The following is a 14,234-nucleotide window of genomic DNA, read 5'->3' on the forward strand; positions in this document are numbered from 1 at the left end:
CCTGCCCCGAGCAGGTAGCCTGGGTGTGAGAAGTGTTTCCTAATGGTTAAGTAACTCTTCTGTCCCCTGACAGTTGTGGTGGAGGAGTTTTGGGATGAGCATTTATCACCTTCAGTATCTTTGTGGCCTAAAATGGCCATCAACTCCACACCAGAATGTGTGAGAATCACGTTTTTCAATTTATTGGTATTTATTCACATCCTACCATGAGCCAGGAGTATGCAGGGCAGAGAGAGGCTAAAGAGCAACCACCCATGCCTGTGATCTCCAGGTGATACAGCAAGGATGGCTGCAGTGAGGACTGAGAAGAAGCTGAAAGGCAGGACAACGCAATGGCCATGTGGTTTTAGGGGTGCCTAGGAGGCCTCCTGCTGTCGTGTTTGGGGAGAAGTTTCTCCAGGGATTGATGAGTGTTGCATCAAGGTAAGTCAGGACAGGTGTGAGGGGGCACATGGGTGGGTTCCTGGGCACAGGGGGGGTTCCTTGCAATGAGGAAGTGTAACAAGAGAGTGATGGACACAGTGGATTCTATGGTCCTGGGCCAGGCTGCAGATGAGATTTGGGTTGTCACTGCCATGGCCACAATGGAATGAGCAGGAGAGGCCTGTTGTGGGGCCTGATGCATTCAGGGAGGGGCTATAGAGACAGGTGCATCTTTTGTTCCTCCTCATTCACCTCCAGGGTCCAGACAGAGGAAGAGATGACCAACAGGCGGGATCATCACCTGACAGTAGGGGACAGAAGCCACGTCCCAAAGGTGAGTTCGTCTCTCCCCCTGGGGCATCCTCAATGCTGGGCCAGGTTGACAGGGGCTGTGCAGCCAGCTGCCTTGTCACCCAGATCAAAAATAATACTGGGTGCCTCCTAAACCCATAAGCATGGGGTCATCATCTCAGCCTCACCCGTAGCACTGAACTGAGGGCAACAGGAGTTCTTGAAGTAGTGTAGATTCCTGCCTTGCCATGGGGCTGTGCCTGCTGCAAGCTCACCTCCTCTGCTCCAAGGCAGCCCAGCAAGGCAGGATGGGAAAATTGGGGACACTTGGTTCCATCTCAGTGTAGCCTGCATGCCATGAGTTGACAGTGACAAGGATCATGAGCTTCAGGTGTGGAGCTTCAAGTCCTGGGGGAGGCCTGGAGTGCACACACACCATCTTTCTCTGTGATACACACAGAGAAATATGTGAGCCCCTTGAGTTGAATACAGCTCCCCCTCCCCTGAGTAGGCAACAAGGAAGCAGCAGGAAGGCAGCCTAGGCTGGAACCCTTGAGGCTGGACCAAACTTGCTAGGGTCCCTGGTCTCTGCAGAGACAGATGTGACTATGACCAGCCCAGGTGTGGCAGGGCTGAGCCGCTGCTGGCAGTGACCCCTGCATCCCTCAGGGCTGGGTGTCCTGGTGATCAGCACCCCAGGGAGCAGCAGACCTGTGGCTGCTCCTGCCTGACATGTGCTGTCCCTGTCATTGTCAGCACGGCATGTTACCAGCATGCGCCACAGGAGCTGATGCCAAGGAGTTAGTGCTTTGTGCGTGAAGCCCTGGTCCATGTCCAGGACAGGGCCCTGGTTCCTGCTCTGGACAGTCTGGGCCATGCCAGTTTGAGGTCCTATACAGGTGGTGCTCAGCGGGCTGCTCCTCTCTCCTCCATCCCAGGAGGACTTCCTGTGTCCACCTCCTAAAACTCCTGGTAAAAGGGGCTGGAACAGAGCAGGAAGGGACAGCAGGGGCTGGCAGTGCTGGGGTGGGGCCTGTGGTAGGACAGGAGGCTGCAGCCCTGGGAGTCTCAGTACAGGTCATTGCAGGGCAGCCACAGAGTATGGGGACCTCAGGAAGATGGACAGGCAGGTATGGGTTTCCATGTGCCACCTTGTGTTCATATAAGGGAGACTTCACAGTTGTGCTGTAATAAAATTGTTTTTTTTTTAGAGGAGGATAGGAGGAGGGAGAGGAGGTGCAGGTTGCCTGGGTTTGGGACCTTTCCAGCAAGTGGCAGAGGGCCCTGGCACCCTGGTTCCGGGGCAGTTCTGCCAGAACCCTGCCCTCTTCACCTGGGCCTGGGGAGAACACAGGAACCACTTCTGGTGACCTTTAATGAAGCCAGGGCTGAGGACCCTGACCCCTGCCACAGCTGTATGTCTCTTGGGATTGGCTGGCAGGCTCCTGTGACATCACAGTCACTGAGAACTGTGCACTCTGGGTTGTGTGGTGACCAGTGGCCAGTAGTGTGTTTACTGCCCAACTGACCAGGTGTTGGTAGCCTAGGCAGGAGGCGCATTTGACAGAATCAAATGGATTCACGACAGGTGAGTGAGACTTGCTCTCTGCATGACTTGTGACGTGGGGTAGGTCACACCCCAGTGGGTGGCACTGGTCTGCCACACCGGTTTCCATGAGCGATGTGGCTGAGCTCTCAGTGGCGCCCTGTGTGAGAGCGTGTATACAGTTGTCTCTTTCCTCCCGCTCTGCTGGGCACTAGTGGTGAATGTGCATTGGTGTGAGTCTACGTCTGGACACGGGTTCAAGACTAGGAGTCAGATCAGCTGGTATCCAGTGGGGCAGTGAGGCAGGCTCTGAGAGCCCCAGAAATGTGGTTTCCAGGAGCGGGCCAGGGAAACCTTTACATTTGGACTCCCTGGAGGACACGTGGATGCCAGGCTGGGGGAGGCATGTCCTTCCCAAGGGCAGGGGAGGCGAGCTGGGTGCTGTTCCTGCCCAACCATCCCTAGTCCCTGTGCTCTGGATGAGTCATCCTCCAGGGACCCAGCCACCAGGTGCCTGCCTGCCTGGCTGTGTGACTGTCCCCTCTCTGACCAGTGGGACAGACCATGGGGGCAGCAGTTCCCGTGGGCTCCCCTGTGCTGCCTCACATTTGTGTGTGTGTCTTACAGATTGGATATGGACGCCCTGAGGTCTGGTAGGGCCCGGGAGCGAGCAGAGATCATCATGAAATATGAAAAGGTACAGGCTGGGGTGCTGGGGGAGGAGGTGGGACTCTGCCTCAAGTACTGTGCCTTGAAATTGGGACCCCCTTCCCTGGGACACAGAGCAGGGAGGAGGGCTCAGCTCCCCCAGTGACTGAGCACCTCACACTTCTCGCCTGGGTTCCCTCTCGGCGGCAGGGTCCCCATAAAGGGGCCCAGTTTCAGCTGGGAGAAGAGGACGAGAGTGGAGCCCTCATCCCAGACAAACTTGGATTCCTGCAGTGAGTTGTCCACAGCCCAGCTCCACCCAGAGTAGGGACCAGGGTCAAAAACCCTGCCATTAGGCAGCACACCCCCACCTTGATCCAAGCTGTTGTCACAGTGCAGGCACAGGCCAGCATTTGGCCAGAGCCGTGACCCTGTGTCTCAGGACTGCAGGCAGGGACAGAGCTGGACTTGGGGAAGGCACTGGGCACTCTACTCTGAAGCCTCTGTTTCTGTTGAGTAGAGGGGGTGGCTTAGGGTCCTGTCCTGCTCCCAGTGGACACAGCCTGGCCATCAGCATTCCAGATCTGTGTCCACAGTGTTGGGGCAAATGCTAGTAGGTGAGGAGTTGTCCAGCAGGTGCCTGGGTCTCAGGGTCCAGGCTAAAGGCTTATTAAGGCCTGGCCTGAGGGACAGCCAGGGGTGTGGCCTCTGTGGCTCTAAATCTGCCTGGGTGTTTTCCCAGTACAGACCTGGGTGGGGGGTGGGGGTTGCAGCTGAGGGCCCTGCCCCCAGGGTCTGTGCTGGGAGATATGGGGCCTGCAGACAGGAGTCAGACTTGGAGGCTGTTCCCACAGATCTCTAGGAGAGAGGCCCTGTGGCTGGACCTTGGGCTCCAGTGACCAAGAGGGATGGAGCCATCTCAGGCCATCTCTGGTGTGACTCAGCAGCCCACCTTAGCACTGGAATAGGGGGTTCTGCCTCCATGTTTTGCCAGAACCTGGAGAAAAAGAAGGAGCAGAGTGGTGGAGAGATGGCCATGGTCTGGGCTGACAGAGGAGGGGTGGGGGTGGGGAGCAGACACCTCAGGTGGCCAGTGCACAGGGGAGGAGGGTGGGCGGGGTGGACCCTAGGGTGTGGTGGTCCCAGGTGCCTCAAGCCCCAGGTGCACACTCACAGCACTGAGCATCTCTCAGGCAGGCCACCCAGACTCAGTTCCAGGGTGACTTCCTGGGGAGAGCTGATGTGGGGACACATTTCTCTTACCCCTGGGCAGCCTGGCCCTTCTCAGGACAGCAACCCCCCAACCGCTGTGGGGGGGCTGCTACACACCCAGGAAAGAGGACCTCTGACAGGCCTGGAGCCCCCCACTGGCAGTGAGGGCCCCTACCTGGCCGTGGACTCCCTGTGCTCATGGTCACAGCCCCTGCTGGGTGTCTGCCTGCAGCATGGTTGTCCCCTCCCTTCCCTTCTCTGTGCCCTGGGCTGCACCTCAGCAGGGTGAGGAGGACACAGGTCCTGTCCCAGCCTTGCTGGGGAAGTGGACCATGCGTGGTTCAGTGCTCATTCTCATGGTATTGTCTCTCTTGCCTTTAAGTAAACAGAAGCCTCCCAGGCATGGATGCCTGGCAGTGCAATGGGTAAACTGACCTTGGCCATGGACTCTTCATCTAGGAGGCAAAACTTGCAGGCCTGTGGGTATGGGCAGTGGTTAGGAGGAGTGCCATATGGTCCTCCAGGGACAGAAATCCCCTGGAGATCTGTTGAGGCCCACCTGCCCCAAGCAGGCCTGCAGCTCTGGGGTCTCTATCTGCAGGCCACCATGACCCACTTGCCTGGATGAGAAGTGACGGGCTTGAGGATGGCTTGTCCTGTGGGCAGAGCCCAAGCCCCTGAGGCTCCCCTTGTTGGAAGGCCTGGGTACCATGGTTTGCCCGTTTTCTGACTCCTCCCAGCTGAGTAGTCCACAGGGTTCCAGAGCTGCACCCAGTGGCCACTCTCAGAGGACATTGCTGGGCTCATGCCATCCTGTCTCCTTTCCCAGCATAAACATCAGAAGGGCCTTGGCTGCAAAAATGGATCAAGGTGCTGTGAAATTTCATCAAGTACTGTAGCAACAAGAAGGTGCCATGGACCTGAGGGCCCCTGGGGACCACTGGGAGCAGAGTTGGGATGGACAGTGCCAATCACTGTGGGTCTCAGATGCAACTGTCCTGCCATGAAAGGACACAGGTCATCTCAGCCCCCATGCCGGTACACCTATCGCAGTAGAAGATCCAAAGTCTCCACTGGGGCCAATCCCAGATGCAGGGCAGGCACAGTTCCTGGTGCCCTGTAGGGGGCAGTGTATGCACAGCAGAGCCTGCACTGAGCCTTTGGCCCTCCTCTCACTGTTGTGTCAGGAGGCCCAGGTCTAGGCAGATCTCTGGGGACACAATACAGAGCCCAGGGCTTCCCCTTCCTGCTGTCTCACCCTGCACTCCCCCACCCCACAGAGGGCCTGGGGAAGGTGTCACCAGAGCCGCCTCTAGTTCCACTGGAGAATTTACAAAGGGATTCCTGCCCAGGTGCGGGGAAGGTGTGGGCCCTGATCGTAGATGTGGATAAGAGGAGGGCCCAGAACCCAGGCAAATTCGAGGTATGACTCTGCGTGCAGCCCGAGGCAGCCCAACCTGCTCAGGCCTGGTCAGGGGCCTGAGGCTCCTGTGTGGTGGACAAGTAAAACCCAGGAGGAGTGGTCATTTGATTGGGGCCCCACCCAGCCCTCCCCTCTGCATCCTCCTCCAGGGTGTCATTTTAGTCTCCCCACACCCACCTGGGCCTGGACACCTGGACATTTGGTCAGGGCCACAGCCCTTATCCCTGTGGGCCCACCTGGCTGCTTGGCCCAGAACTGCCCAGTGCCATTGTGCTGGCTCCTGGATGGACAGAGACGGCCTGGAATGAGGTGGAAGTCCTGTGTGCTAGGGCCCTCAGCAGGCTCTGTCCTAAATGGACCTCCCCACATCTGACCCTGCTTGTGCGTTTCTTATGCTCGCCTGGCCCTGCCCTCACCTAGGCCTTCTCATACCTGGCCTGGCCTCATCTCACCCAGCCCCCACCTGGCCTGCTGGTTCCATTGGTCAGTCAGCTCTCCTGCTTCTGGGAATGAAGGCTGATCCAACTGTCCCAGTTGCTGGCTGCCATCCTCCCTGGCTGACATCAGGGAGCAAGAACCAACTGAGCGGCCAGCCCTGCCCTCCCCCAAGTTTTCAAGTGGAGGCTGCCCCTGCAGGCAGCTCCAATCCAAGAAGGATATCCATTGTCTTGATGGAACTGGGCCTCTCCTGCAGGGGCAGAAAACAAGGCTGGTCAGGACTGACACCTGTTCTGTGGGGCCTGAGAAGCCAGTGAGGTGGAGCTGAGGCCTGATTGGGCCCCTCCTTCTGTGGGCAGGCAGGGGCAGTGCAAAAGGACATTGGCAGAGCCCCTGGCCTCAGGCTGACTGTAGTGGGCCCTCAGTGGCCTCCTCTGCTGGGCATTGGGGGTGGCATGAGCACTAAGGTGAGTGGGGAACCCATGACCCTTCCTGGATCAGGGGAACAAGCTTCCTTGAGGGGAACTCTCCCTGCCAACCAGAAGAACTAATGTGGCTTTGGGGTGCTTGTGTGGCAGTGAGGGTTTTGCTTGTCCTGAGGCTGGTCCCTCCCCCTCAGCCCTGCCCTGCAGGAGATAAAGGAACAGGCCAGGTTTTGCTCATATCAAGTCCAACAGAGATACATACCAAGTTCCAAGAGAGATACAGAGCCAAGTGAGGCCTCTGGGCTGGAGGGGTCACTGGGATGGAGGTGCAAGGGTCCTGGGGACATGGGGTCCTAGGAGAGACTTGGGCTCAAACCTAAAGCATAATTCTTCTAGGGCAGAAAAAAATGGATCCATGGCCTTTTATTTATATTGAATAGTTGCTTTCCCAAGGGCACTGTGGAGTGAATGAAATGAATAGAAACACAAGGGGAGACAGTATTCGCAAAATACATAAAATGAAGATTGTAAATCTTAATAACAAGAAAGCAAATGTAGGCTTCCCATTCCCAACATGGGCCAAGGTTCAGGAGGGACCCTAATGAGGGCACACACAACTCACCTCCTCAATGCATGAACACAGGCTTAGTACCTAAACCACAATGGGGCTCCAGCTCACAGCTGTGATAATGGGGGACATAAAACCACTGTGAATGCCTGGTGCTGGGGAGAACATGAGGCGAGCACCACACTGGTCATTGCCAGGAACAGAGCACAGCGGCCCAGGCCCTCAGCAACACCCAGGGCCATTTCTCACAATGATAAACACACTTTCCACACGAACCCACAGCATACATGCACATTTACACAACCACTAGAACAGCTGAGTGCACAGAAAACACACATGTAAGATTCAGGGTTGTGTTCGCAGTCACTGGATGCAGGAATAGCCTACACGATGCTCAGTGGGAAGACAGATAAGGAACCAGTGTTACAGCTGAATCCTAGAATAGGATTCGGTGAGAGGCAGGACAGGATTTGGGCCCTGAGCTGACCTGGATGCATCTCAGGTGCATCCTGCTAAGAGGGGAAGCGTCCCTCAAAGGCTACACATGCTGTGAACCACTCACAGGACATCTACAAGAAGCCAAACCCTGGGACACAGAACAGAGCAGTGGTGGCCACGGGCTGGGGGAGTGTGGACAGCTGGCCACTGAGGGCTCGTGGGGAACACATAGGCAAGAGGAGCTGCTCCCTATGAGGCTGAACTGGTGCATGGGAGGCTGACTCCACAGGTTGAGACCCATGGGACTGCACCTCCCACAGTGGGATGCTCACTTGTGCAATCTGAACACCCACCTGGGGAAATGTAACTGCCTGGACTGCACCCTGAGAGGGGTGCAAGTCACTGCAGGCAGTGCTTCCCTGCACAGTGGACAACACGCCGGTGCCCTGATGACATCACTGCTTATGAGCAGAGTGTCATGGGCCTGTGTGTGGCTGTCAGGCTGTTAGGCACTGAGAGCCTCGGCAGCACAGGACGCACAGCCTCTGTCCTCTCTCTTCCAGACAATGCTCTTTATTTGAGGTGTTCATGGCATATTCAATGTACAACCCTGTGAGTATTCTGGGATAATGTTCCAAGGTCATATGCAGAGCATTCCATGCAGGGCACCCCTAGTCACAGAGATCCCCAGACAGGGTTGAGGGGGCCTCTTTAATCCACAAGTCAGAGACAGAGATGTAGAAGCCAGGCTCATGGCCTCCTTGGACCAAACCTCAAGTTCTGGGAGCACAACAGAAGCCTCCTGGGCTGGTCTTTGTTCTGGCCCAGGCAGGCCTTACTATGGTGCTTCTTCCTCATGTGTGCAGTGGGGCCCAGCAGAGAGCTCCAGAGGCCATCACAGGTGTGGAGTTTGAATTCCCACAACAGCCAACCCCTTTCTGACATCTGGGGTGGGGCTCATACCTCTTCTTAACCTTGTACAGCCTCAGCTCAGACATTGCAGTATTCTCTCTGGGAACTTTGAGAGCTGCTATGTTCTCCAGTTCTTGAGATCCTGACACCCAAGAGGCAGCAGTGGGGCATGGTGGTAACCCTCAGCCCTCCTAGGAGAGGTCACCCATGCCACATGAGATTATCCCAGCCAGGGATAATCTCTCTGATGTGTTTTGTGTTCCTATAGGACTTGGACTACAGCCAGGGCCTAAGCCACGTGGTGGCCCTGCTGCTGATGTGGCTGAGTGAAGAGGATACTTTTTGGGCCCTGGTCCAGCTCATGGAGGACAGCCAGCACACGATGCAAGTTGGGTGGATGGCTGTGGTGGGTGTGGTCCATGCAAGTCCATGGATGGGCATGCAGACAAGTGGGACACTGTCCCTTTCTGGCTGCTGTGTGTGTAGGGCAGTCTCCCTTAGGATGGTTCCTTAGAAGCCAGGGCCAGCAGAGGGCCCAGTACCAAGCCATACCCCTCACTTCCCATCACACAAAGGTCCTGTGCCTTGTCTTTGACAAATAACCCTTAGGTCCCTACTGGCCCTTCACATCTCTCTACCCAGACTCCCATCCACTGAGCCACACCCAGGAAACATGCAGAAGGCAGCATCCACTGTAGGGTGACCCCCTCCTCACCCTGAGTGTCCAAATGGATCTGAGGCACCCAGTGTGAGTGCAACCTGCCCTGGGCTGTCAGCTGTACCCCCCTTCCCCTGATGCTCCCCTGCACATTAGAGCCTCCCCTGACCCTCCGTGCTCAGAAAGACCCCGCCTCAAGCCATTGGCTTTCCAGCCTTCTTGGGAAGACTCTCTGAAGTGGGGGGGGGCTGATATTACTCAGATTTCTACAAACTGGGCTCCCCAAAACTGGAGCAATTCCAGCAACACCTGGGATATATCACGCATCACGTGCTCCCCTTCCTGGAGAAACACCTGGTAAGTAAAGCATCTCCTTTCTCCTCTTGAGGGCTCTGTGCTCATGGAGGGGAGGACAGAAAGGGGTCCTGACTCCTTCCTGGGCCTGGGGAGGCCACATCCTCACCAAGGCTTTCCCTGGTTACTGGGGTCCACAGTAACTTGAGTATTGGTTTGTTTTCCAGCACTTGGTCCCCCAGAGTTTGTGTAGATTTAAGGGGATGCTGTCCCCAGGGAAGATTGGGTTAGGGGACCTGTGTCCCTTCAGAAACCTGCATGGCTGGGAGAGGGGATGCACTTGCTCCTGGGCTTCCTGCACCCAGGGGCTCTGCCACAGGGCTCAGATTAGAGGGAGTCAGGCCTGGGCCCTGGGCCCTGAGCCCTCTCTGCCTCGTTTTAGGAGAAGGAGGGTGTGTGCCCCTGGGAAACCATTACACACTGGTTTTTCCAGTGTTTTCTGGATGGGTAAGTGCCCTGGTAACCCCTTGCCCAGGGAAGCTCCTGCCCCAGTGCCTGGCTCTCCTGTCGTGGTGGCCTCTGACTCTGAGCTCCCCCAGCCCCAGCAGACACAGGAGGGAGCCTGCTGCGCAGACAAGGCAGACTCTGTCCTGTGGAGGGTAGTTCAATCTGAGGCTGAGCCTCAGGGCCAGCAAGGAGGGGACAGGTCCCACCAGGACCCATCCTGAGAGCCTGGCAAAGGTCAGAGCCCTACAATGAGAAGTAGGAGATCCATAAGGGCCTGGGTGGCACAGGCTGGTGTCAGCACAGCCCAAGGACTGAATCCTCCCCCAGGTCCCTGGGGTGTCTGGCATCTCCAATGTGGCTTCCAAAGTGTACAGAGCAGTCTGGGTGTCCCCAGAGTCCTGGACAGACCTTGGTGCTCTTTCTCTCTGGGCTTCTAGGCCACAGCTAGGATGCCCTATGACACCTCACACCCACCCACTGTGAGCCCTGCTGAGGCCCTGATGGGTGGGGTCCTCCAACACCTGCTCTCCCACAGGCACCATTCCCCCTGGCACTTAGGATGTGGGACATCTATATCCTTGAGGGTGAGCACGTGCTCACCACCATGGCATACATGGCCCTCAAAATCCATTGAAGTAAGTCCTCAGGGCCTACAGAGACCAGGGTGCTGGGGATGAAGGAGCTGCCTGGCCATGGTGAGATGGGCTTAGGGGAGGGATGAGGAAGTTTCTGAGTCCTGAGTCCACTTGGGGAGGGCACTGAGAATCCCCCTGTTGCATCCCCCAACCCCAGAAACCCACAGTTCACAGGGAGAAGTGGCCATGGTCATCACCCAGGGAAAGTGGCCCCTGGTCAGTCCCCTCCTGTGCTTGGCTTGATACCCATGGTTGTCCAAGGGTGTCTACAGCCCATGTCTGCTACAGGGACAGGAATCGGAGCAGCCATAGTGGCTGCACCATCTCTATGGCCCCTCCCAGCCTGACTCCCACCCCCATGTCTAGAGCGCCTGTTGAAGATGTCCAGGGACCACCTCCGGGAGTTCCTGCAGGTGACCCTGAAGCAGGTCTGGTCATTGATTGATGATGTGGTCATCAGGCAGCTCCGGGCCTCCATGCATGAGCTGGGGAAGCTCCAGTGCCTCCTGCCTCCCAAAGGTGAGTCCAGCACAAGGCCTCATCTGATTCTCCCTTGTGGGTGTCCTTGCAAGTGCCCAGGCCCTGGCAGCCTCACCCAGGGCCTCACCTCTTCCTCATCCTCCTTGTTCTCCCCTGGCTCAGCAGTTCTGCTTTAAGAAGCTTCTGACAGCATGGCCTGGTGGAGCCTCGGGCAGCTTCCCTGAATCTTCCTGTGAGGTGGGGGCAGAGTGACAGCTCTCCCCCAGGACTCTGGGGGCTGGGCTGTAGAGCTGTCCTCAGGACCCTGCTTGTGGCTCTGGCTCGTCGGCTTACCTCCTCTCTAGGGCGGAGTTTAGGCCCTGCCTTGAGCTTTCCCGCCCAGGTCTGGAGCAGGTGTGCCTATTCAGTGCTCCCAGGAGCCTCGAGCACATCTAGACACCCACTCCAGCAAGATGAGAAATGGCCCTGCCTGCCCAGGGGCCTCTCTCTGACTGACCCCACACAGGCTCCTGGCCCAATGACCGAAGCTGTCTGCACACAGGACCCTCATAGAAGGGGGTTGGGTGGGGCTCCCACCTGCATATGGGTGGGTGGGGCTTATACCTGCCTATGGGCAGGGCTAGAGGGAGGTGTGGCTGTGGGAGACCCTGCACAGTGAAGTTCAAAGCCAGCTGGGCACTGGATCCCCTTCAGCTAAGGACACCTGGAAGGCTCAGGTGCCATGAGCCTGTTTGCGGGGGCCGAGTGCACTCCTGTGAGCAGGGGGTGAGTGCAGAGGCAGGCAATGGAGGCCCCCGTGGCAGAACCCATGTGCAGCTGAGTGTGGGGTTTGCGGTCCTAGCCTCAGGCCAACAGAAGTCAGCAGGACCCAGAGCAGCACTGGCCTCTGGGCTCTGGTGGGGAGGGGTCCCTGTGCTCATCCCCTGCTGCTGCTGCCATCAAGGACATGAGTGCCTGGGTCCCCATGCAGAGCAGAGATGGGTTTGTCCCAGCTCTAGGGTCTGGCAGTGGGGGCCCAGGGGCAGGATGTTCAGGCACTGGGGAGGCCCCACTGTGCTTCCAGGTGCTGCCTCCCCTGGGTGCTCATGGGACAGAAGCAGTGACAGCCCAGTCTCACCTGGAAGGGGCCAGTGGCCCAGGGGCAGAAGACATGGGGCACCCCGCTACCTCTTTAGAAACCGCATTCCATGTCCCTGAAGGCCTGGCCCAGGCTCCATGTCTGCCTCACAGCCCCAGCTCTCACCCCCATCACCTTAGGCTCATTTTCTTTCCAGCCACTTAGGAGGGACTCAGATGCTGGTAACTCAGCCAATGCACTGTTAGGGCACAGGAGGTCAGGTAGGGTAGGTGATGGGGGTTCTGAGTTGGTGCCAGCGGTCCCCAGAGATGAGTGAGGTGGGGAGGTCATGGCCATCCACCCTGTGGGACTGTGCAGTAGCCGGAGATGTCCTAGTGCTCCTATGGCCCAGGCTGCACACACCCTCCCCTCTGGGGCCATCAGCCTGGAAGAGTCCTCAGGGTCACATGGCGTGATGAGAACCCCAGGGGTCAGGTCGGGGCAGGCACCTTACTGCCAGATGGTAGCTGTGGGAAAGTAAACTGCATCTGTTCTTCCAGCAAAGCCAATGGAAGATTGCAGCCCAGCTCTGCAGGTGCCGCCCGACTCCCTGGAGCACGCTCCTCTGCCAATGTCACTCAAGCTCAAGACCATCATTGAGGAGAGCAAAGGGTGCCACCCTACTCCTTCAGCTCTGCAGGGGCCAGCTGGGGCTTCAGCTTCTGTCCCTGAGGAGACCATTCCTCTAGGATTTAATGTCCAGGCCGACTCAAAGGAAGACACCAAGGAGGGGAAAGGGAGTCATGGTGAGAGCAGCATCCAGTCCTGGGGCCTGGGCTCCTCTGCAGGGGCCTCAGGGTCAGGGGGCACTGCCCGCCTCTCTGGTCACCAGTGCTCCTGGCTGGATGAGCCAGGTCCCCTGTGGTGCTGGACCTCCCTGATCAAACTCAACATGACCTTCAAAGATGATGAGTCCTCCTCTGACAACGAGGACTACAGTGGCCTGGAGGAGCTGGAAGAGGAAGAAGAGGAAGAGGAAGACCGGGCTTCTGAGTCCCCTCCATCTCCCTGGCCAAAGTTGCTGCAGGATCTGTGATCCATCCTGCCCGAGACAATTTTTGAAGAAGATGAGGAGGGAGGCAGTGAAGAGGGCGCCTCCCCGGAGCGCTCGTCCCCAGCCCTGTCTGTGAAGTCCTCAGAGTCTTGCATGTTCCAGGCCTATTGGCCTCACAGAGCTTGCAGAGCAGGGGAGACCTGTCCTGATGGGGGGACCTTCCAAATCTCAGGCCACCTGTCAAAGGCACTGTGTTCTGGCCCCTGGAGCTGGGCCACCAGCAGGGTCTCAGGGCCCCTCCCCCACCTGCCTTGGAGACCCTAGAACCAGGGTCTATGCAGACTGTCCCAGCCCTGGGATCAGGGCTGAAGACGCCCTCCCTGCATGGCAGCCCCATGCACTCTGGGGACAGTCACAGGCTGGAGCGTGCAGGAGCCAGATCTGTGCTGGGAGACCAGGCCTGGGTACCCTCCCTGGCTCGAGGCCTCATTGCTGCCCACTCCACGGAGCAGCTGGATGTTTGGGGGTGCCTGGAGGGGAAGAAAAGCCCACTGTGTGTCCAGCTCAGACTGGCCAGCAGCCTGTCTTGTCTATACACGGCGGCCTCCATTATGGACAAGGCTTCTCTCTGGAGCTCATGTCTCCCTCCCTGAGAGACCTCATCCTAGCTCATCTTTGGCCAAGGAGCCAGTCAGCTGTCATAGTTGCTATGGGCACCCCCAGAGCAGGGAGATGATGTAGGACAGAGATTCAGACATCCACGGGCTGCCCATATACCCCTCCGCCTTGGTGAGGGAACCTGGGGCCTTCTGCCCCCTTGATGATTGTATATTAAATTGTTTCAGAATGTGTTCGGTCTGATTTTGTGACCCCTGGAACTGAGCTGCAACACAGGGTCCCTGAGTCCCTTGCAAGAGGCTGGAGGTGCCACAGCCTCCAGCTGCAGAGATCTGGCTCAGGATGCTGCCACCATTTCCTCAGATTAAGCTGTGCCCAGCACGGACCAGGGGAGGACTGGAGGAGCAGCAGTGGCTGGGTACATGTGGCCTTTGGGACAGTTCAGGAGTGTGGGCCCAGCCAAGGGACCAGGCCCATGATCACCTCTGTGCACTGTCCTGGGTGTGTGGGCACCAGGTTCCTGCTCTTCTTCCCTCTTTCTTTGCCTTCCATCCTCCCCTACCCCATCTCACAATCCAGCATCCCATGGCCTGAGCCCGCGAGAGGA

At 57.7% G+C, this 14,234-nt stretch overlaps 1 protein-coding gene across 1 annotated transcript; it reads left to right on the forward strand.

The window, feature by feature from the left end:
• Positions 1-676: 676 nt before the first annotated feature.
• Positions 677-13,859, forward strand: LOC103351303 (uncharacterized). Its single transcript, XM_089313737.1, has 4 exons — positions 677-757; positions 2,888-2,957; positions 8,593-10,937; positions 12,516-13,859. The coding sequence occupies exons 3-4, from the start codon at positions 10,799-10,801 to the stop codon at positions 13,049-13,051; spliced, it is 675 nt and encodes a 224-aa protein (XP_089169863.1). The 5' UTR covers positions 677-757; positions 2,888-2,957; positions 8,593-10,798; the 3' UTR covers positions 13,052-13,859.
• Positions 13,860-14,234: the final 375 nt, after the last annotated feature.

This window comes from Oryctolagus cuniculus, chromosome 15 (genome assembly GCF_051225735.1).
Source record: "Oryctolagus cuniculus isolate XC-2025 breed Fujian yellow rabbit chromosome 15, ASM5122573v1, whole genome shotgun sequence".
Classification (NCBI taxonomy): Eukaryota; Metazoa; Chordata; class Mammalia; order Lagomorpha; family Leporidae; genus Oryctolagus; species Oryctolagus cuniculus.

Coding starts and splice junctions, on each gene's coding strand:
- LOC103351303 (XM_089313737.1), top strand. CDS start 10,799: ATGTCCAGGGACCACCTCCGGGAGTTCCTGCAGGTGACCCTGAAGCAG. Junction 10,938..12,515: donor GTGCCTCCTGCCTCCCAAAG/GTGAGTCCAGCA, acceptor CTGTTCTTCCAG/CAAAGCCAATGGAAGATTGC.